At 37.0% G+C, this 22,909-nt stretch overlaps 1 protein-coding gene across 1 annotated transcript in view; it reads right to left on the reverse strand.

The window, feature by feature from the left end:
- MAP3K15 (mitogen-activated protein kinase kinase kinase 15) overlaps positions 1–22,909 on the reverse strand; it is an 86,339-nt gene that overhangs the window by 34,568 nt on the left and 28,862 nt on the right. The window contains exons 7-11 of the mRNA XM_036226866.1: positions 13,481–13,651; positions 9,309–9,421; positions 8,916–9,075; positions 5,832–5,982; positions 4,196–4,303 (exon numbers count right to left, since the gene is read on the reverse strand). Of these exons, the coding sequence (XP_036082759.1) occupies positions 4,196–4,303; positions 5,832–5,982; positions 8,916–9,075; positions 9,309–9,421; positions 13,481–13,651 (703 nt within the window). The remainder of the gene's footprint in view (positions 1–4,195; positions 4,304–5,831; positions 5,983–8,915; positions 9,076–9,308; positions 9,422–13,480; positions 13,652–22,909) is intronic.

Raw genomic sequence — 22,909 nt, forward strand, 5'->3', positions numbered from 1 at the left:
TTTTTGTGAACTCTCTGGTAGAGAAGGCAAGACTGGACTCACTGTTTCTCTTTCTCATTTGGTGTCCTGGTGGGTCAACTGGCACAGTGTACTCAATTAGGAAAGCTGAGACTGTTTTCCTCCTGTTCTGAGCCTTCTGTTAGGCAATGCCCTAATCTTTTCTAAGAGGGGACATTTTACCTTTCTAAATCATGATGAGGAAATAGGGTCAAGATTGTAGCTCTGCACATCACTGACAGAAGCCCTTAGTAAAAGTGCATTGGAAGCAGAGCCAGGGTAGGCTATGGAGAAATGTGCCAGGAAGCTGGAGGTAGGGGTATGCACCCCTGGATCCCCTGGAATCCGACTCAGCTTCTGTCCTCCTACCTCACACTGTAGACTTTTGGGGAGGAACCTTGGATGTCTGTGCTGATTTTGTGAAGAGCACAGACTTTTTATGTAAGTTTATCCTGTTTCTGACATAAGTGTAAAAGGTATCAAAAAAGAGCTTTCCAAAACCAGCAGCCCTATCTGTGTTGACAGGATTGGTAGCCACCACATGCCTGTTGGTGACTTTGGGGCGCACAAAAAACTGAAGGAAGAATGCTGCATTTGCACCTGCTTGTGCAGCCTCCTTGCACTAATGTGCTGGTGCAACTTGCACCAGCCTGGGAAGACCAGTTCTGCACATCTCTTCCTAATCCCATACTTGGTGACCTGATGGAGCTTGCTTGAAACTGACCATGGTGGGAGATTTTATACTACAGAAATCAGCAAACATGACAAATCAGCCCTCTGCTCCTGTGTCCCCTGGACAGTTAGTTGTTAAACATTTACCAGCGTAAGTTCCTCAACTTTTGGCTAATAAACCAAAACTCAATCTCATAGTGACGTTGCATGTAGGTGAACGTGTGTGTGTGTCCTCCTCTCCCACCATCTATAGCCCACCAGGAAAAAATGCAATACTGTGTAGAGAGATGTCATCTTACTCCAGGCAAATATGCTTGCTTTCACAATCTGGAGAATTTCAAAACTGTAAATGAAAGCAAAAGCAAAGGCTTCATCTCAGAGAAAAAAAGCAATTTATATTTCCCTCAGACATTTGCTCTGACAACTATAAGTACTTGTGTAAAACATTTCATCAGTCGAGGAAAACTAACATTTGTTGCTTATATAGTTCTTTTCTATTTCTTATTATGGACTATATACAAAGTAAAACATTTACAACTAGCAAGATATTATATATACCAATGGAAGTTTCCATTAAAGGCCAATAACCATGATAGGATTCAAATGAAGTGGGCAAAGTTTGTAGAATTCCATGAGACTAAAATCAGTTTGCTGTAACAGTATGGAGTAAATTTAGTAGGATTAGTTTTTTCTACAACTACTTATCAAAATATGAGGTGTTTTGTACATGTATCAATGGAATAGTGAGACTGAAGATCAGAATTTTGAAAATTCTCTTGTATCATAGTGGCATCAATGGCACAAAGAAAATAAGCAATGCTGGTCTCTAGTACAAGAATTCCAACACTGAGAACTTGGTGCTTCATGGAGATAGTATCTGGAGAGGGACACGAAGGGAGCATGCACAAGGGTTTGGCGAGTGGGGTCTGCTGATGCCTCCTTCTAGACCTGCACTGGGTACCCAGGTATGTTCACTTAGTAAAAATCCATCAAACTGTACGTTTATGATTTAGGTACTTTTCTTTGTATATGTTATACTTAAATAAAAGGTTAAAAAAAACCCAAAGAGGCAAATTTAATAAAAGATAAAAACATTCTTCAAATGATATATATCTGTATGAACAGAATGTATTTTATTATAGCTTTAATTTTTCTCTTTAGCACTCAAATATTTAAGGTACACAGTGCAGGAAGAAAAAACCCCAAGCACATTATGGCAGCTCATCTTCACTAATGGCTATTATCAATGAGAAGGTTGCTTCACTGTTAAATGCTAGACAAGGTTAATTAGCTTAGGCTTGTGTCATAGACTGAATGATTGTGTCCTTGTAAATTCATTTGTTGGAGCCCTAACCCCTGGTGTGATGGTATGAGGTGCTTTTGGGAGGTGATTAGGTCATGATGGTGGAGTTCTCATGACTGGAGTAGTGCCCTTTTAAGAAGAGACAGGATAGAGTTTTTTAACTCTCTCTGTCTTTCTGTCTGTCTCTCCGTCTCTCTGTCTCTCCCTCTCTTCCTCCCTCCCTTCCTCCCTTTTCCTCCCCCCCTTTGTCCTCTCCCTCCACCACAGCAAGAAGACTACCATCTACAAACCAGAAAGGAGGCTCTCACCAGAATCAGATCATGCTGCCAACCTGATTTCAGACTTCCTAGCCTCCAGAACTGCGAGAAACAAATTTCTGTTGTTTAAGTCACCTAGTCTGTGGTATTCTGTTACAGCAGCTAAAGCAGACTAAGACAACTTGAGATATCATTTATGACTATTTCTTTTTTTATACTTTAATAAGGTGTAATTGATATACAAAAATGCACATATTTAATATGAACTTAAACATGTGTGAACACCCATGACATCATTACCACCATCTAAATAAGACATATCCATCACCACCCCAAATGTCATTGTGTCCCTTGGTTTTTGCTTTTATTTTTTTTTGTGTGTATATACATATAATAGGGGATGTACCCTCAACAAATTTTGAAGTGCACAATACCACATTGTTAACTCCAGGCACTATGTTGTATAGCAGGCTGCCACAACTGATTCATCTAGCATAACTCAAACTTTATACTCATTGAAAAATGGGAAGTTATATCATAACTATTTCCGATAAGGAATTTCTAATATGACTTTGAGCCTCTGATTATTCTCCAATGTTGCATTTTATTTTTTAAGATATTGCTTACTTTCACCTGATTATTTGATCACATACTTGTTTATAGGAAAAAAATAACCCTTCTTTGCCAAGTTAATGGCAGAACTCTATCAATACTCCATGAAAACAGACATAGCAAAGAGAGCTATCTAATGCACTTGTCAAAGGTGCTACATCTTTTTATTACTACAAAATATTTTATTTACAGCTTAAGGCATGTAGTCAATAATACTGTAATAACTATACTGTAATAACTAATCGAGGTATCTCTTCGTAAATTATATAAATATCTAACCACTATGCTGTACACCTGAATCTAATATAAAATATTTAATGTCAACTCTAATCAAAAAATTAAAAAATGTATTTTAATAAAGCAAAAAGCTAGTGAAATACTTTAGACACACAGAAATGAAAATATAACTGTTATCATAAAACATTAGACCAGGCCTAGCATTTCTGTAATCTCTTTAATGGGCGATTAAATTGTTTCCTTTTCTTTATTGTTGGTGTGAGTATAAACTGGAAAGGTACAAATGTGACAGCAGCTAATGAAATTTAAACATGTATAGTCCTGAATCCAGCAGGTCCATTTCTAGGAATCTCTGATCCTGAAACACCTACACAAAAGCATGGAAGGGTATACCGACGTGTCTACCATTGACTAGAGTGCAAAACTGAGACCTAAACGTGCATTAGCAGGAAAGTGATAAAATAAATTACGGTTCATCCATACCCAGAAATGCGCCACATGATATGGGAATATCAAGAATACTACACTTAAAGAATCAGGTGTATCAGGTGTGCTATATGAAAACCTGTCCATATATCAGTTAAAAAATAAGTTGTAAAGTAATGAATATATATATATATGAGATATCACTTTAATGACAATGCTTGTCTCAAATATATGTATTACATATTAATATACATAATGTACATTATTATATATACATTATACACACACACACGTTTAGAAAAAGGTATAGGTGGATATCCACCAAATCACTAGAGATGGGAATGGGGACCAGGTTTGGGGGATTTTTAGGGACTTCCCCTTTATTCCCTATCTACTTCCTCATGGTTTAACATTTGTTTCAACAAGCTTATATTCATTCATATATACACACACATACACACATTCATATACATACACACATACGTATATATTTATACATACATGTATAATGGAAAATCTTGCTTCTTTTCTTTCATCTGTGATTATACTTTCTCATATATCCCCATAACTCAGAAGTGAGGCACAGGTGCCTGCTCCTTCAAGTCCTACAACACAGACTCCTCTACTTGAAAATCAAATCTTTGATTAAATAATACAGAATAAAGAGAGCTGTTGGTGATTCTTTTCTTACCATTTCTTCGGATGAAATGTACCACAGAGAAACCATCCTCTCCTCAGCTTCACTGTTTACAGAGATGTATGAAGGCTGGTAGACTTTGGTTGGTTCCATCACCAGAACCTAAAAGGAAGACAGATTTCTGTAATGCATAGAAACGTGTAACAGGTTACCCTGTCCAGTGAGGAAGTGGGAAGCTGTGCTCTCCACAAACACTCATGAAGTACCTATAGTATGCCAATGCTGCTCTAGGACCCATGGACACAGACGGCAGCCTACAACAGAAGTTTCTCCCTTCAGGAGGTCTTTGCTCTGTTGTGGCAGACAGAGGAACAAACAGATTGATAGATTGGGATATGCAATATATTATTGTACAGAGCTCTGAAGAAAATAAGGCAGAATAAAGGTGAGAATTGGAGGGGTGCATTTCTTTAGACAAGGTAGTCAAGAAAGGCCTGCCCAAGGAGATAACAAACAAAAAAGAGAAACTCTACAGTTTTTGAGAGAAATGAAGAAGTAAACTGAGAGCACAGGTAGATAGTCAGTCTGTAAAAAATGCAAGGGGATGAAAAGTGAGGTGACATTCCATCAGCAATGTTTGATTTTGTTGGGGTAGAGAAGGAAGGAGAGAAGGAAAGAGGAAGAGAAGGGGAGGAGGTGAGGAAGAAAGTGATGGAAAGAGAGAGAATAAATTTCCAAAGCAGATAAAGTAACATATTTAAAATTGCTAAACCTGGTTAGAGAGTACCTGAGTGTCTGTTCCATTATTTTTTTGTACCTTTCAACAGGTTTGCAATATTTTGTAATTAAAAGATTTTAAAACTTATTACCCTGGAACAAAATCATTATCACAATCATTTCAAATAACTTAATCCTTTATTAGTTGTTTAATGAAATTCTTGAACACCACATGTTCACAAAATCTTATGGTATAATTATGAAACACAATTAGCTAAAGTTCAGTTTTCAGGATGCTTAAAATATCTTACTTATGATTCCTTATAAGATGGTCATATAATTGAAATAAAAACTCAATGAAAAGATTAAAGCAATTTTTCTTTTCAATAAAGTTTTAAAAAGTAATTAGTGGCTTTGGAGGCAATCCAAAACTCAACAGGAAACAGCTTGAATTCCAAAATTTCACTATTAGTACTGCATTGTTTTTGAGCAGGGTTTCTCCACCTTGGCACTACTGACATTATGGGCTGGATAATTGTCTGGGAGATGGGACAGTCTTGTGCACTGTGGGATGTTTAGCCGCATCCCTGGCCTCCCCCAAGGAGCTGACAGTTACAATATACCTCCCCACAACTGTGACAATCAAAAATGTCTCCAGACATTGCCAAATGTCCTCTGGGGGACAAAATCACTCCTAGTTGAGAACAACTATTTTAGAGAATATAGTACTTGTTTTTAAAAGTCTACGTGTAAGGGGACCCGTGAAACTGAAACCCATGTTGTTCAAGGGTCAATTGTATAGTCAACTTTTTCTAGTGAGTTGATCTATCACCAGCTGATTTTACTAAGATTGGTGGATATCCCAACTTTTTAAATTACTCTAAGGTTTTCTTCCTTTCAGAGTATTCAATAATTAACACCAATCCCCAGTTTCTTTTTTTTCTCTTAAAGAAATAGATTTAGCATATCTTACGGGAAATCTGAGTCCATTAGTGACTTCATTTGTTGCCTCAAAAATTGTATCTAACCAGAAGTTAAGCAGTTCTCGCTTGGGTGAATGTTCGATAACGGGTTTCTTGAAGCGCTGAATCAGTAACAAATTCTGAACTAAAGATTGCAGGTACCTAGAAAAATCACAAGCACCAATAAATTAGATTCCAAAAGAAACTGAATTCTATTTCTTTAAGTTTCCTGAAAATTACTTAAATTCATACTGTATAAGTTAGTGATTCTTAATCATTTGGTGGCCACATACTTATAGAAACCCAAACAGTGGGCAAAATAAGTTTGTCCGACAAAATTACACAACATAGCTTTTTACCAACATTGGGCCAAGCCTCATTTTTGTGCACAGTGTTCAAAAAAGAGATTGGCGAGCATTTACTATCTTAAATAACAAGAGCAAGTAGTTTAAAGTTCAAAACAATTGCAAAATGACAAAATTTTAAACTCATTGTCTTTTTTTTCTAATTCATTTTTTAAAATAATTGTAGATTTACATATAGTTGCAAGAAACAATATACAGAGAGACCCATGTACCCCAATGGTAACATCTCGCCAAATTCTAGAACAATATTGCAACCAGAATCCTGACATTGACACAGCCAAGGAATAAAACATTTCCATCACTAAAAGGATCCTTCCTATTTCCCTTCTATAGCCACGCCTACTTCCATCTCATCCCCATCTCCTCCTTGACCCCTGGCAATCACTAATGTGAAACTTATTGTCTTCTCTTTTTAGAAAATTAGATCTGACCATGTAGACTTTGATGTTATGAGATCCTGAATCTGACCACACCTTTTATGGTTTTCAGAGAAATCGAACTTTTTGAAACATAGCTGCCATTTTCTCTGATACAGAATAGGGATGTTTCTGCTGAAAGCATCAGAGTATTATCTTGCCCTCTGAGGATAAAGTCTGGAGCTATCCTGGGAAGACAGATTAGAGTCTGACTTGCTTGAGTGCTGTGCAGTAAAGGATTAACTCAGCAAGCCTGGGCTGTCCAAACCCTATACTTACCTAAGAAATGTCTGGCTCTTGACTAGCTTATGGAAGGTCATCTCTAAGCCCTTGGGATATCTTGCCTACTAAGAGTCTTTTTTTCACTTGGGGCTTGGGACTAAGAGTCTTTTTTCACTTGGGGCTTGGGTCATACCAGATAGTTTATGCTAACAACACGATTCATGGTGGGAGCCTTGGACCACACTGTTATCCGTGTGATTTTCAAAAAAGGCGGAACTCGGTGACCAAGGTCAGCTACATGGATGCTCCACGCCTACATGACTGACTCTCAATAAAAACCCTGGAAACTAAGATTTGGTGAGCTTACTTGGTTGGCAATATTTTGTGCATGTTGTCACACATCACTGCTGAGACAATTAAGCACTGTCCATATGACTCCAGCGGGAGAGGACAACTGAAAGCTTATGCCTGGTCTCCCTTGGACTCTGCCATATGTGCCCTTTGTCTCTGACGATTTTAATCTGTATACTTTTTACTGTAATAAGCCATTACCATGAGTTTAACAGCTTTTCTGATTCCATGAGTCCTAGCAAATCATGAACCTAAGGGTAGTCTTGGACTTACAGCAATAGGTATAGACACTATAAGTCAGCTCAGGTGTTAATGTAATGGGAATGTATTCAAGCCTTGAGTCTGATCTCGATGGAGTCAGTTAAAATTAGGATTCTGAAAATAGCAGCCACTCCAAGAAGGCTGGATGCTCAGCCTGCCTTTATGTTCTCACGGCCTCAGAGAACTTTCCAGAGGATGATATGAGGTTTGGGGACCAAATTTAAGTCTTTCAGACTGAAAAGAAATAGAGTCAAAAAACTAGATATGACTGAAGAGAATCCTACCTCCTAGGAGTCCAGCCTGACACACTGGGCTGGGAAATAAAGGGGGGCGCTGATAAAGATGGATTGTTAATGTAAAGTAATTTTTTAAAAAATTATACAAGTAATTCCAACACATTTTTGACAAAGCAGAAAACAGAAAAGAGGGGGGAAAACAGATTGAAAACTTATAAGGCTATCACCCTGAGATAACCACTATCAATATTTTAGAGAAAATTTATCATTCATCATTTATTCATTGCACAAATATCTACTGAGTATCTATTATGAGACTATAGAAAGATAGTCTCAATAAGATAACCACAATTCTAATGGAGCTTAATGTCTATTGGGAAAGTAAGATATTGCCTAATCCACTGAGACCTTTCTCTGAGTCACATACCAAACACATATTTGTAATTAAAACGAGTCCATACAAAACAATGGTTCTCAAAGTGTGGCCCTCAGACCAGCAGCATTATCTTGTAATTTGTAAATACAAATTCTCAGGCCCAACCCTAGACCTTTTGAACCAGAAATCCTGAGGGTGGACTCAGCAACCTGTTTTAATCAACACAAGTGATTCTGTTACATGCCAAAGTCTGAGAAGCACCAATATAGAAAAGGATACCCTGCTTTTCTTATTCTTTGATAAACCATAAACACATTTCCATGTTTCTAGGTATTGTTTCTTGCACATTTTTAATGACTACATAACGGGTTAACCTATGGCCACTGTTGTGTCACATTTTCTCCACCACATACCTATTACTGACCAGCCTTTTAGTTCCAGTCTTCATTTGTGATGAACACCATTTTCTTGCTGTGTATTTTAGCTCTACTATCTGCTTTTCACAAATGCAGGGTATGTATTAGTACTAAAGAATGTTTTGCTCTTGAGGGCCTAGATGACCTGAAGAAATTAATAGGACTGAGGGTTTCATCTTGCAGATGTAGCATGTAGGGATATATCCTGTGTGTGTGTGTGTGTGTGTGTGTATGTCTGTCTGTCTTTCCCTCACTTCACACAAAACCAAGTGATCCCTAAAAGCTGTTCTTTCTGCACGAACTTTGTATTAACGAAGAAGCCAGAAGAAGAAACATAGAAACTGTTATTTATTTATTTACTTTTGCATTTACACCTTTTCTCCCTGGCAGAAACATTTTAGAACAAGATCGTATTTTCAGATGGGTAATGACAATATGCAGATACAACTCACCAGACTGGAGGTTTCAGTTTGAATAAGTTCTCTGCCGCCTGGACAGCCTTCCCAACATCACTGGCCAACATGCTGACATTGAAGAACTGACCCACGTCCCAGTAATTGTTCATCTTCTCCAGGCTTTCTTTTCTTCCCAACAAAGTATTCAGCTGGACACCTTAAGAATTTGAATTTTAGATGAAGTTATTAAAAAATATTTCTAGTTTCTATCATATTATGCAAGCTGTTAGCTAGAGAAAAACTGGGTATCTTATTTTGGCTACTATCTCAGGTGTGCCATCAGAGAGTAATTGTTCCTTTTGAAATACAATGCCAATTACTTGAACATAATTTTTAATGCTGAACTTGTGCTACCAAAGCCTCAACATCTGCAGTAATAAATAGCTTTACCTATTTTCCTTAGTTCCATGGATGTTTCAAATTGTTGTCCAGCAGCTATCAGTAAAATTGCAAGGTTAACTCCCGAATAGAGAGATGACTGGAGCTCGAACCCTGTGCGATACCTACAATTACAGAACAAACAAATTCTTATTATATCATCTTATTATGGTAGAAGAAAAATGTGTAAATAATAGTATAAACTAATGTTCTTATAAAAATTTTTACTACTCTCTTATTGGTTTCCAGCTTCTTCCACCTCCCATCTTTACAAAGAGCTACAGGCAATACTCAAATAGCTGCTTTAAAATGTCATAATTGCAACACAGTAAATTATACTACAGAGTTTTAGAATTTTTTTTCATCAGGTTTTTAAAAAAATAAAACCATGATCTTCATATAAAATAAGGAAACTATATTAAAGTGCACAAAAGATATTTAAAATTATTGTAATCCTATCCCCCAAAGAAGACCACAATTTGATGTCCAAATCTCATTTGTAGGGTTAGGCTCCATTTCTACATTGATTATTTTTTATAACACATAAATTGCATTAATTATGGGCTATTTCTCTGCAGGCTATTTGTTTGTACCACAAAACAGAATTGTTGTTTCATATATGAAGCAGTATTGCCAGAATCCTGGATCTCAAAGAGCTAAAGAGCAGTGGCATAAAGTGAAAGGGGCGAGGGTCAATTACATTAGAATAGAGAACAAGATATGAAAAGGGAATACCTTTTTTATACCAGAAGGTTAACAGCGCTATTTTTAATTCTCTTAGTTTTATTCTATGCATAAAAAGTTTCTTTCTCTTCCATGAGTGAGTATGAATATAATGATCAGAAAAAAAAACATACTCAATGAAGTAATGACACAAAAATGTCTTTAAGTGGCACAATTCATAACAAGGACTTGCAAACCCAGTTATTTTATCACTGATGTGACAAATTACACACCAACAAAATATTGATTGTGGAAGGGAGAACTTATCAATTAAGGCAGCTAAAATCTGGTTTTATGAACTTCAGGGAATAATACAAATACCTTCAGATAGACCAGGGAACACCAAGAAAGTCCTTCCAACTGCAGCCAAAAAAATTCCAATTAAATTGAAAAACCAATCCTCGCATGTTTTGGGGATTTTAAACTTCATATCCTATTGTATTTGATTTTTTTTTCATTTTCCTTTACTATGAAAAGTTACCGGGAAGAGGGCAGACAGAGTGACTTCTCTATGTCACTTATCTATAAATCAAACAGGCCCAGCTTGAGGGCAGACAAGACCTGAACTTAGATTCAGGATTACAGTTCTAGGTTTGTGACCTTGGACCAGTCCCCTCATCTCCCTGAGCAACATGTTCCACATCCATACCTGAGGGCCTGGGTTAGACTATCCCCAAGGTCTCACTGGAACCAAGATGCCCTGACCAGAAAACTAAGCTTCATTTGCTCCTGTACCCACCGCCACTACCTTCTGAACTGGATAAAGAAAGGCTCCTATAACTTTCTTGAAGGAGCCACAGGTAATAATTTCCTGGCCTGGGAGTTAAATTCTGAGCCACCATGGTGGGAACACAGTTTCCCATTTTGGCTGTACCAAATGTTAATTTCCCTTCCTTACCCTTCCCTTCAACACCCTGAGTGACTCTTCCCTACCATATAGTGCATTAGGTACTAATAAGGTGAACTAAGAACACAAGGTCCTTGCCCTCCAAGAACCTATACTATGATGGAGGTTAACAAGATCCACACACAACTAGTGAAAATACAAGAACAAGTGTCATAGTATCCTAAAACCACACAAATTCAAGTCTAGAAGAACTCGCCTAAAAAGGCTGGAGATATGGCATAAAGATGGATAGAACTGTAATAGGAGAGATTTGGAAAGGGCACCCCCAGCATAGAAAGTGGTGTGAGCAGAGATGGGAGTTTGGGGAGCTCCTATGGAACTCTGGTTTAGTTGGACATATATCAGGTCATGGGGAACAGGACTAGAGGTGGGCTGGGGAAAGTTTTCAGAATACCTAGAATTATAATCAAAGTCTGAATTTTTATTTAGGAGGAAGTAGGGAGCCATGGTGGGTCTTTGAGCTTTAGGAAGAGCAAGGTGTCAATCAATGAAAGATAGACTGAAGAGACACCAAACAGGGACCCTACCTGGGATACTGTTAGGACATTTCTAGAGTAAAAAAAGAGACACTGATTGGGGGTGGCGGTGATGGGAAAAGACTGGCTTGGAGTGAGGGAAGACTCATGGAAGGGCTGGAATTTGGAACTGATTATATGGTAAGATGAAGTGAAAGTTATCAAACATTAACCAAAAGATTAAGCCTAGGAAGCTAAAGGATGGTAGTGAGAAAGCAAGACATTGAAGTCATACCTTGTGGTGATGAAAAAATGACTTGAGCCTTGGATATGTTTAGTCTTAAATACTAGCACCATCTTGAGGTAGAACAGGTATGCAAAGAGGAAACAATGAGGGGTCAAAGTTTAGGATAGAGGTTGAGCCGGAGATCCCTGACTAAGGATCCCAAGGTGTGGGAGTGGCCGGAATCACCAGGGAAGAGTGTATGGACTGAGAGTAGAGAACAGAGGACAGAGCCTCCAACATGCATGGAAGGAGAACAGAGATGGAGAGAGAGGCAGCTGTTAGAATTAAATGACAGTGGAACAGCAATGCAAAGAGATCCTGTGATGGAACTGGATGATGTGGGCTATTGGCTCCACCTTCAAAATATGTTTGGGTTCTGACTTACCATCTTCAAGCCACTAATTCAAGCCACTATTGGTTTTCCCCTGAATTACTTCAATAGTTTCTCATCCCATTTCTGCCCTCGTCCTTGTGGTAAACTTTTAAATGGTCACACATGTCTTCCATCCTACCATGCACACACGTTTGCAATGCAACTTTGCCACTTCTTCCACCCACAGGTGGAGTCTATTTCTCCACATAATTTACTTTGACCAATAGCATGTAGCAGAACTGACCTTACATGAGTTCCTGATCCTAAGCCTCCAGAGGCTTTGTGGTATCCACCTCTCAGAATGCTGCCTGCCATGTAAGAAAGCTGGTCTACCAGGATTAGAACCACATGACAGAGAATAGAGGCTCACCACTGGCATCAGCTGGCAAACATGTATCAGACTATCTTGGACCTTTTGGCCCTGCTGATTCTCCAGCTGACTGCAACTTTGGGAGTGAGGCCAGCGCTTTAGGAGTGAAACCAGCTGAGGAACTGCCTGGCCAATCCACAGAATCCTTAGAAATTATAAATCACTGTTTTAAGCTAATAAGTTTGAGAGTTGTTATGCAGCAAATGATAGCTGATACATCCCCTAAAAATGTATTATTTGCATAATAATGAGAGTACTTCAGTTAAAACTCATGTCAGATCTTGTCACTCCTCTGTTCAGAACACTCCAATGTTGTATCATCTCACTCAGAGTAAAAGGGTCATCTTTGCTCCTATTTCCAGCAATTCTCTGCTTGCTCATGCCTACCATCCTTGAACATGCCCAGCATGCTTCCTCCTCGGGGTCTTTGCCTTTGCTATCCCCTCCTTAGAACACTTTCTCCACAGTGTCTATAATTCCCTCATCACCTTCACATCCTTATCTGCCTTCACTGACCACCTTACCTAAAATTGCGGAAACTCCCCCCAACCTTCCTTTTACCCCTCCCTGCTTAACTGTTCCCCATAGCCTTCACCATCAGCTCACATTCTATATATTTTACTTTGTCTGACTTCCCTTATCAGCAATGCGAGGTCCATGACGGCACGGATTCTTATCTACTGTGTCTCTATCCCCACCACCTGGAAAAGTTTCTGGCATACAGTAAATCCTCAATAAACATTGGGGGAAATAAAGGAATGACTAGTTCACTGAGAAGATAAATACTCTGAGAGTGCAGAACAAGGTTCTGGAAGGAGAGTACTACACCTTCTTGCTCCTATAAATGAGTGAACTTGGGGGAAGAATGTCACCAGTAGGAATTCCTGTTTCTAATGATTTCCTTTGGGAAAAAGGAATGTGGAAATCTCCAAACCACATTTATGGCATTTTTTTTCACTGCCAGTAGACAGGCAAACACAGAGACATAGGAAAAAGACCTAGATCCTTAGCCACTGCAATTTCCTTCTTTGCAGAGATACACATGCTACTGACTAGGGATAAGAGTTTACCACTCAATGGCACTGTCTCGGCTGGCAGAATCTTTGCAGTCTGAATCCCAAAAGATGTCCTTGTAGATCCTTCCACACAGGCAGAACATGTCGGGGCCCGGGCGGTCACAGGTGTGCAGAACCTGGAGCATGACTTTCAGAGCCTTCTCACGGTCGCCTGTACTGTTTCTCCTGAAAGATTTGTGTGATAAGATCATTTACAACTGAATCAAGACACAGGAGTATATATGCATTCATTTTGTAAAGGGCTGGGTATAAACATACTGTACTTTGGCAGAAAAAACCTAAATTATATTTCATTTTTTATATTCAAATGTAACAACTGCTTAAGAGTCACACAAAGAAATCTCATATAAACATACTCAGTCCCTACTTTGATCTCTTCTCTTTAAATTAGACTTAGGCTATGGTTGAAAGCATAAGCAGATCAATGTATTTGGAAAGACAGAAAAAAAATAACATTGCAGCCTTTTGTAGCTGGATGGAGAGCTAGGATTTCAGAAGCTAAACCTGAATCATGAGAATGAGATAGTTTGATGAAAGGTTATTTAGAAAAGTGGCAAGGCCCCCAAATTCAAAGCCAAGATGAATTAAAAAATTTACCTTGGCAGTCCTTGACCTGAAATGCCTTGCCATCCTCAAACGGCATAGGACCTTTAGTAATTCCTATTTTCCTATCTCATGTTACACCCACCAGAACAGGAAATTTAGGAAATTATTTCTATATTCACAAATAAGTCTTCTCTATCATTAGATTATATGGTAAAATTTTCATTTTGCACACAGGAAATGGATTCCTTAGATAGTTGTTAAAATAATTTTTGCCACAAAATAACCTGAGTTTGTGGCTGTGAAATATTTAAAGTGTTCCATCAGTAGTGAGAACTGATTAAATCAAGTATGGCTAATGATATTATAAAATATTAAACATTTGTAAAAAGCAATGAAACAATTTCTATATAATACTGTTATGGACAGATCTTCAGAATATATTAAGACAAGAAAGCAGGATGCTGAATATTGTACACAGAATGGTACCTTTTTATTTAAGGGGGGATATGACTAAATATATGTATCTATTTTTATTTCTTTGAAATGGAAGGATAAGCCAAAAGGTAATAAAAGTGACTACCAATGATGGAAGGAGAAATAAAAGTATGATAGAGGCTACATTTTTCAGAATTTGACTTTGAAACTATAGAACTTTTTTATATAATTATAAAAGAAAATGAAATGGTTGTTTAAAAAACTGTTCCCTAAAGACACTGTATGCCAAAAAACACACCATATAAATTTGTGGTCAGAGCAAAACAAATGATGAACCTACACCATCTGATTGATGGCTTACCCACAAAAGAGAAACTAATCCATATGATTTTAAAACATAGCAATTTTACTGTATTTTTCTAAGAGATACAACCTAAGGGAAAAAATATAAATGCAAGTCTTAGTTTCCAGTAATCATACTGTTAGTGATAATACTGGTACTGGTATTTTGAAAATATATATTTATAGTATAGAATACAATAAATGACATTAATATTATTAGGAACCAGATTTTTCAACATAAGAGATACAAATATAAAACCAAAGAAGTAAAAATCCTATAGTCCTAAATTTGAATTGGAACATCATGATGAATTTATGAATTGGTTTCCCTAGCTCTGTCTACCAAAAAAGTCCCAAACAATTACCATCTCAGTAGCAATGAGAACCTCCAAACTCTGATTAAGGTCTGTAAATATCATCTCTCTCTGAAAAGAATCAGGATTCCTTGGAGGAATAGCTGATTCCAGACATGCCTAAATGACCCTGGAACATCTTAACATACAAAAAAAAGCCAAGAAGCTACTGAGATCATATCAAAAAGACTCAGAAGCCAATTTGAATCAGGCTCTGGCCAAAGAGAGGTTGATCTGAGCATTAAGAATAACTATAAAGACTTGAAACACATCAACTATGTTAAAAAGACGAGTTTATTATGATCTTATTAAACCTCACTGGTTATCTTCTGAGGTTGCTAAGGAACCAACTCATTGTTTCTCAAAACTGATCAAGGCAAAAATCAAGCATATTGCCTCTTTTTCCTATATAAACCATACACCAGGGTACCCAGTCATTGATGAGGGGGAAATTTCTCTTTATAAAGTATTTGTGCTAATAACTCATGAATTATAAAATTCAAATATCACTCTTTTGCAACCTCTAAAAAATGATGAATCTAGGCAATGATTGTCAAGGGCCGCTAGTACCACAAGGAGAAAAAAAATCTAGATAAACTACACAGTCAACTATTCAGTATTTGTTTCAAAAATATCAAATCAGAATCTGAAATGAATGTCCAGATCTAACTACCAACTTACAGACAGAAAAGGGGACAGAGGAACTTACTAAACCTCACCACAGGGATATGATCAGCAAAATTTAGCACTTTGGAAACTGAACAGGCCAAATGTTTCTTCAACAAATAAGACAAAGAAAAAATAAGAGAAGGGGAAACCTATATACTAAAAAAGACTTAGAAGTCATATCAACCAAATGTAATGTATAGACTTTGTGTGGATTGTGATTCAAACAAACCCACTGTATAAAAAAAAAGACAACTGGGAAAAACTGAACACTGATATTAAGGAATTAGTTACTTTTTTAGGTATGATAACGTAATCATGACTATGTTTATCAAAGTGTCCTTAACCTTTAGAGACACACACTGAAATATTTAGGGATAATATGGCATGTCTTTGCTTCATAATAAATACAGTGTTGGGGTACGAGGGTGTGGGTGAGCAGGAAACAAAACTGGGTATGCAATGATAATTACTGAAGTAGATAAGGGTTCATGGGGTTCATATTATTCTCTACTTTGAATATATCTGAAATTTATATGATCAAAACAAAAAAATATAATGTCTCCATCCTGACTCAATGATTCCACCTTTACAGCCTATAATATGGAAATACATATATTTTCAAGAATGTTAGAACAAAGATGTCTATTACGGCATTGTTCATAATAGTGAAAAACTGGAGGTGATCCAAATGTCCATTAACAAAAGAATGGTGAAATATACTATTTTTGATCTGCAGTTGGGAATTTAAGGTCGCAGAGGGCCGATTTAAGTTTTACATGGATTTTCGACTACGCAAGTAGTCAGCAACCGTAAGCCCCAAGTTGTTCAAGAGTCAACTGTATTTTTTAACAACCAAACTATGGAGTATCATGCAACCCTTAGAAAGAGGCAGACCTGCATGCAATTATATAGAACATCCATAACAGTTCATGAAAAAAAAAAATTGCTGAACTAAATAGCATGATCCCATTCTTTGTAGTAAACACTATTTACACATTTATGAGCACAGACAAAAGTCTGAAAGGATACACATTAAATTGTTCAAAAAATCATTGTTGGGATTTGTACAAGGTGTTCCTTTACTAATAACTATTCTAGTAAATGAATAAAGAGATTATTCTTTTATTTCTTGGCAATTATACAACAGGCTCTTTTATGCTTTCTTTTCTGAGGACCCGTATCCTCAAAAAACACTGCACCATCCAAGAAGGCAGATTAGTACCTAAAACAGCTCTTCCCAACAGATTCTCCTAGAGAATTAAGCCCCAGAGAAAATTTGATTGGAGTGACCATTTTCCCCATTCTCCCCAAAATGGTACACAGCTAGCCCCATTTTGGATGCATATTCGAATTCATTCAATTGATACAATGGATGCCTTAGGGCATTAGGGCTTTAATTCTCTTTTGGAACCAAACATGGGTCTGGAGGGCTAATCTAGACACTTGGCGTTCTTTTGGAAGCCTGCAATAATTAAGCCTGCATTTCAATTCTGACTTTTTCTATTTTCTACCTTGGTCTTGTACTGACATATTTGATCTTTCCTCTCTTTGTCCACAGACTAAAATTTTACCAGCCTGCAAACCAGATCTCTTGATGAACAGCCCACCCATGATATTCTTTAATTTTTAAGAGCCAACAAATAGTAACCCAACTCGAATTTACTAAAGGATAGAAATCATTTCTAGAGTCTGTGGGAAGAAAATGAAAAAGATTACAACTTTAATGAGGTACAAAATTTCTGCATTTATTATGAGCCAACTCCTGAGGTGTGAAATACTCAGGATTCAGGAAAGAATGTACTTAACTTTTAAATGTTTACTTATTGATATGAGTTCGGATTTGTTTGGTTTTCTTTAAACCAATCACATCAAGATTTTCCTTGTATTTTTTTCATTAACTTGAAACTTGTTACTCAAAATAAAAGGTCTTTTGAGGATAAAACAAAAAAAATCGAACATGTACAAAAATGTGAAAGCAAAGACGTTTTCGACCTAAAAACCCTTTTAAGACAGGTGCTAAATAGCTAATCCCTTTAGTGATTAATAATCTGTTTTCAGATCTGCTTATCATTTTCAGATCCCAAAGTATCCAAGAACAAGCCTACAGATAAAAACTCCTATGTTTAATCAGTCCAGCAACATCTGTTTCTGACAATAGGCCATTTCACAATTTAAGAGATGGGAATGATCTAAGAGTGAGGTCTTAACCTTGGCTGCGGATTAGAATGCCCTAGGGAATTTTAAAAACCCTGGTGTCCAGGCTGTACTTCAGACCAATTAAATCAGAATCTCCAGAAATAAGATCTAGACATCATGTTTCTTATCTTGGACATTGTGATTCACTATATCTGTATCATTGCTAAATCCACTGATCAATTCTCAGCCTTTGTCTTATTTGAACTACCAGCAGCATTTGACAGTTGACCACTCCTTCCTCCTTGGACCACCTTCTTAAGTTGGCTTGCAGGACACTAAGCTTTCCTGGTTTTCGTTAGTCTAATTTTCTGGTTCCTACTCATTTCCCTGATCTTTTAACACTGGAGCGTGCCTAGACACAAACCCTTGGACCTTTCTCTTTATCAGTAACAATACTAAATCCCTTAGTGATTATCATCCAGTGTCATGATTTTTCGAACCATCTATATTCTGATGACTCCCAAATTTCTATTTCCAGCTCTGAGCTCTCCCTTAAACTCCAGATTTGCATATACAAGTGCACTCTTGTCATCTCATTTGTGTCTGATACCTCAAACTTAACATGTCCAAAACCAAACTCTTGACTGTCCAATCAAACCTGACTTCTCAGTCTTCTCCACATTATTTAATAATGGCCACTCCATTTTCCTGTTTTTTTTTTTTATGCCAAAAATGTTGGAGCTATGCTTGATTCCTCTAAAACCCTTTATTCAATCAACAAATTCTGCTGGCTTTTATTTCAAACCATACTCAAAATTGGCATACTCCTCATAACTCTCACGTTTACCACTCTGGTTCAAGTCACGGTCATTTCCTGCTTCCACCTCACCACTCTAAATCTTTTCTTAACATAACAGTGAGAGTGATCCTGTTAAACCCTAAGTAATATCATGTCACTCTTCTACTCAAAACTCTTCATGCAAATCATCTATCTGATAAGGGGTTAATATATAAAAAATATATAAATATATAATATATAAAATATATAAACAACTCATACAACTCAACATAAAAATCTGATTAAAAAATGGGCAGAGGATCTGAATAGATGTTTCTCCAAAAAAGACATACAGATGGCTCACAGAGAAAAGATGTTCAACATCGCTAATCATCAGAGAAATGCAAATCAAAGTCACAATGAGCTATCACCTCATATCTGTTAGAATGGCTATTATCAAAAAGTGAACAAATAACAAGTATTAGTGAAGATGTGGAGAAAAGGGAACCCTCATGTACTGTTGGTGGGATTTTAAATTGGTGTGGTCACTATGAAAAACAGAATGCAGGTTCCTCAAAAATTAAAAATAAAATTACCATATGACTCAGCAATTTTATTTCTGGTCATTTATCTAAAGGAAACAAAAACAATAATTCAAAAAGATATCTGCACTCCCATATTCGCTGAAGCATTATTTACAATAGCCAACATATAGAAAAAAAAAACTAAGTGTCCATCAATAGATGAATAAAGAAAATGATATATACACAATAGAATATTATTCAGTTATAAAAAAAGAAATTTTGCCATTTACGACAACATGGATGGACCTTGAGGGCATTATGCTGAGATAATTGGATAGAGAAAGACAAATACCATGTGATTTCACTTATATGTGGAATCTGAAAAAGATAAAAACAAAACTGAATTCCCAGCTACAGAGAACATATTGGTTGCCAAAGGCAGAGGGTGAGAGATGGGCAAAAAGAATGAAAGGTGTCAAAAGATACGAACTTCCAGTTATAAAATAAATAGGTCTTGAGGATGTAATGTACAGCATGGTGACTACAATTAATAATACTGTATTGTATATTTGAAAGTTGCTAAGATCATAAAAGGTCTCATCACAAGAAAAATTTTAACTATATGTGATGATGGATGTTAACTAGATTCATGGTGGTGATCATTTCATAATACATACATATATTGAACCATATGTTGTTTACCTTAAACTTATATACTGTTATATGTCAATTATATATATGTATATGTGTTAATGTATTATGTGTGTATGTGTAGATTGAAAGACAGACAGACAACTCCATCAGTGGCTCCCATCTCAGAGCAAATGTCAATATTCTTATAACAGCCTACAAGGTTCTATAAGATCTGGTTCCCAGTTATTTCTCCAACCTCATTTCTTACCACCCACTCTTCCTTGCTTACTCTGTTCCAGCTGCACAAGCCTCCTGGCTGTTCCCCGTGCTGATCCCTATACCTGAAATGCTTTTCACCCATATGTTGACATGGTATGTTCCCTCATCTCTTCCTAATCTTTCCTCCATGTCATTTTCTAGTAAGTGAGGTCTTCTCTGAGCACTCAATTTATAACTGCAACCTCCCTGCCCTACTAGCCATCCCTATAATTTTTAAAATTATTTTATCTTTTATTGTCCCTCCTTGCTATTAGACAAGGTAAGCTCTGAGAGAGGGATTTTATCTTTTGGTCTGGTCTGTTTACTGCTGTGTCCCAGTGCTTAGAAGTAGAACTTATACAAAGCAGGTAATCAATAAATGTCTGTTAATGCCAAACTGAGCAAGTGTAAATGTACTGACATGGAAATATCCCCAAGCATTGATTACTAAGCAAACAAAGAAAAAACAGAACATATCCTATATGGTCCTGTATTTTAAAAACCCTGCAGTATGACATATTTTAATAGTATGTAAATGCACAGAAAATTGTCTGAGAGGATATATGCTAAACTGACAAAAGAAGCCACTTTTGGAATATGGGTGAAATCAGAGATTGTTTTTTCCAAAATTTCACAGAAACATATAAACATATTCATATAGCATTTACTCAAGAAAATGCATGCACAGAGTAAAGTCAGAATACTGGACTGGGAACCATATAAAGCGTGATTCTGGTTATTTTTACATCATTTACTACCCATTTCAATTTTGAGCAAGTTACTTATCCTTTCTGTGCCTCAGTTCGTCATCTAAAAAGTATGTTTGACTTTGTTTACCTAACAAGGTTAACATGAGCTACAGGTCTGCCAGAGTATTGATTTGTCACTAACCATCCTGTCTGTCTGTGTAAATTTTCTATATAGCATGTCTATTAGAGAAAGTTCATAGTGTAAGAGTCAGATAAGAGTTCCAAAAAATCTTTCTCCTAAGCGGGCCTGAGAATTAACAAGCAAAAAGTCTCATTAGACTAGTGTCCTTCCTAGAACAAACTTTATCTTAGGTTGCCCATCAAAACACCTTTTAAAGAGACTTCTTCCAATTAAGATGTAGAAGAATATGAAAGGCCTTCAACTCCTGTGGTAACAATAACAAACGCAGAAAACAAAAACGATAATGCTGACTAGAAAGAACTTCCTTGATTAACTGATTTCCTGAGAAAAATAAACCTTTTAGAGGTGAGCAGAGAGCCATGCCAGCTTCCATACTTGGGTACCTGGTATAGGAGGAAACAGCCTTTGATAGGAGAAGGCTTCACAAGCACAAGAAAATCAGCCAGGCTTTGGATAACAGTAATGAGCTGATAGGACAGAATGGAATCTGAAAGGGCCTCCAAGCAAAACCAAATCACTTTGCATAATAATTCTCCTAAATTTCACCAAGAAAGCCACAGTGAAGGAGAGACACAAAAATAGATATCATATGCATTATCACAGCACTTGGATTCTGGGGCCCTGCAAAACTTGAATACAAAGATATCAGAAGTAGCAGTCCCAAGCTCTCCCTGCTCAAATACTTCCAAGATCAAAAAGGCAGTTCAAGGGCAAGAGGTTGGGGACTGGGCTACTCACAAGTGAATGAATTCTAATTAGAACTAGGGTCCAGTCCCAACTCACCTATACTTAGAAGAAATATAAAAAAATCAGTCATACATGCTACTTGGCAGACCTAACAAAGGTCTGAGATATTCAGGATAATAAAAAATTGAAATTATATTTCGGTCCTCACTGTTCTTTTAGATAAAATGTCTAGAATAAAATTGTGAGATGTGCACAAAGCAATAAAATGTGGCCCATAATCAAGATAAATCAATGAAACCAGATACAGAAATGACTGTTATTAAAATTAGCAGATAAGCTTTAAAACAATTATAAATATATTGTTTCTGTAAATATAATGTGTATGTATGTGCAAAGAGATAAGGTATTTTGTGAGAGAAATGGAAACTCTTGAAACAAATAAATAAAAGTTCTGTACCTGAAAAACTCAAAAATAGAAAACAAAATTTCATTGAGTGGGCATTACATCAGATTCAAATACTACAAAAGAAAGGATCAGTGAACTGGAATACAGGTCAATTGAAGTTATTCAAATTGGGGTTGGGGTGGAAGAAAATGACAAAGAAAGGGCAAAAAGAAACTTTTGGGGATAAAACATTTCATATCTTGATTGTGGTGGTAGTAGCACGGATTTATTTATTGGCCAAGGTCATCAAATTGTGTACTTTAAATGGGTGTATTTTATTTAAGTTATACCTTAATTGTAGCTTAATAAATTTGACTTAAAAATACATAGAAACTGAACAGTGTTTCTAAAAGCTAAATGTCTTGCTGGGCCAATTTCTGGTCTGTTTGTCCTCAGATACAGTCCTCTTTCCCCTGCTCTGCTCTGCATCGCAGGGTAGCTGACTCCTCTAGACTGTTTCCCAAACTCCCAAATGAGATGATTGACAGCCATGAGCAGACAGAGGGAGACACTGGTGAACAAGTAAATGGAGGAGGGGAAGAAGGAAGACGCCAGAATACATTCTCCCTCTTTTTTTGTGTGGTAGCTCTAGCAAAAGCCGCATCTCTTCTATAGACCTAGATCCCAACAGGCTGGCTCACAATAGTTCCGGGTGATCCTGGCTCCTGGGTTCTGATAACATCACCTCTTTCCTATGTCCCTCTAGCCAAGGGAGAGATGGTAGCA

Source organism: Rousettus aegyptiacus, unplaced genomic scaffold (genome assembly GCF_014176215.1).
Source record: "Rousettus aegyptiacus isolate mRouAeg1 unplaced genomic scaffold, mRouAeg1.p scaffold_m13_p_9, whole genome shotgun sequence".
NCBI lineage: Eukaryota > Metazoa > Chordata > Mammalia > Chiroptera > Pteropodidae > Rousettus > Rousettus aegyptiacus.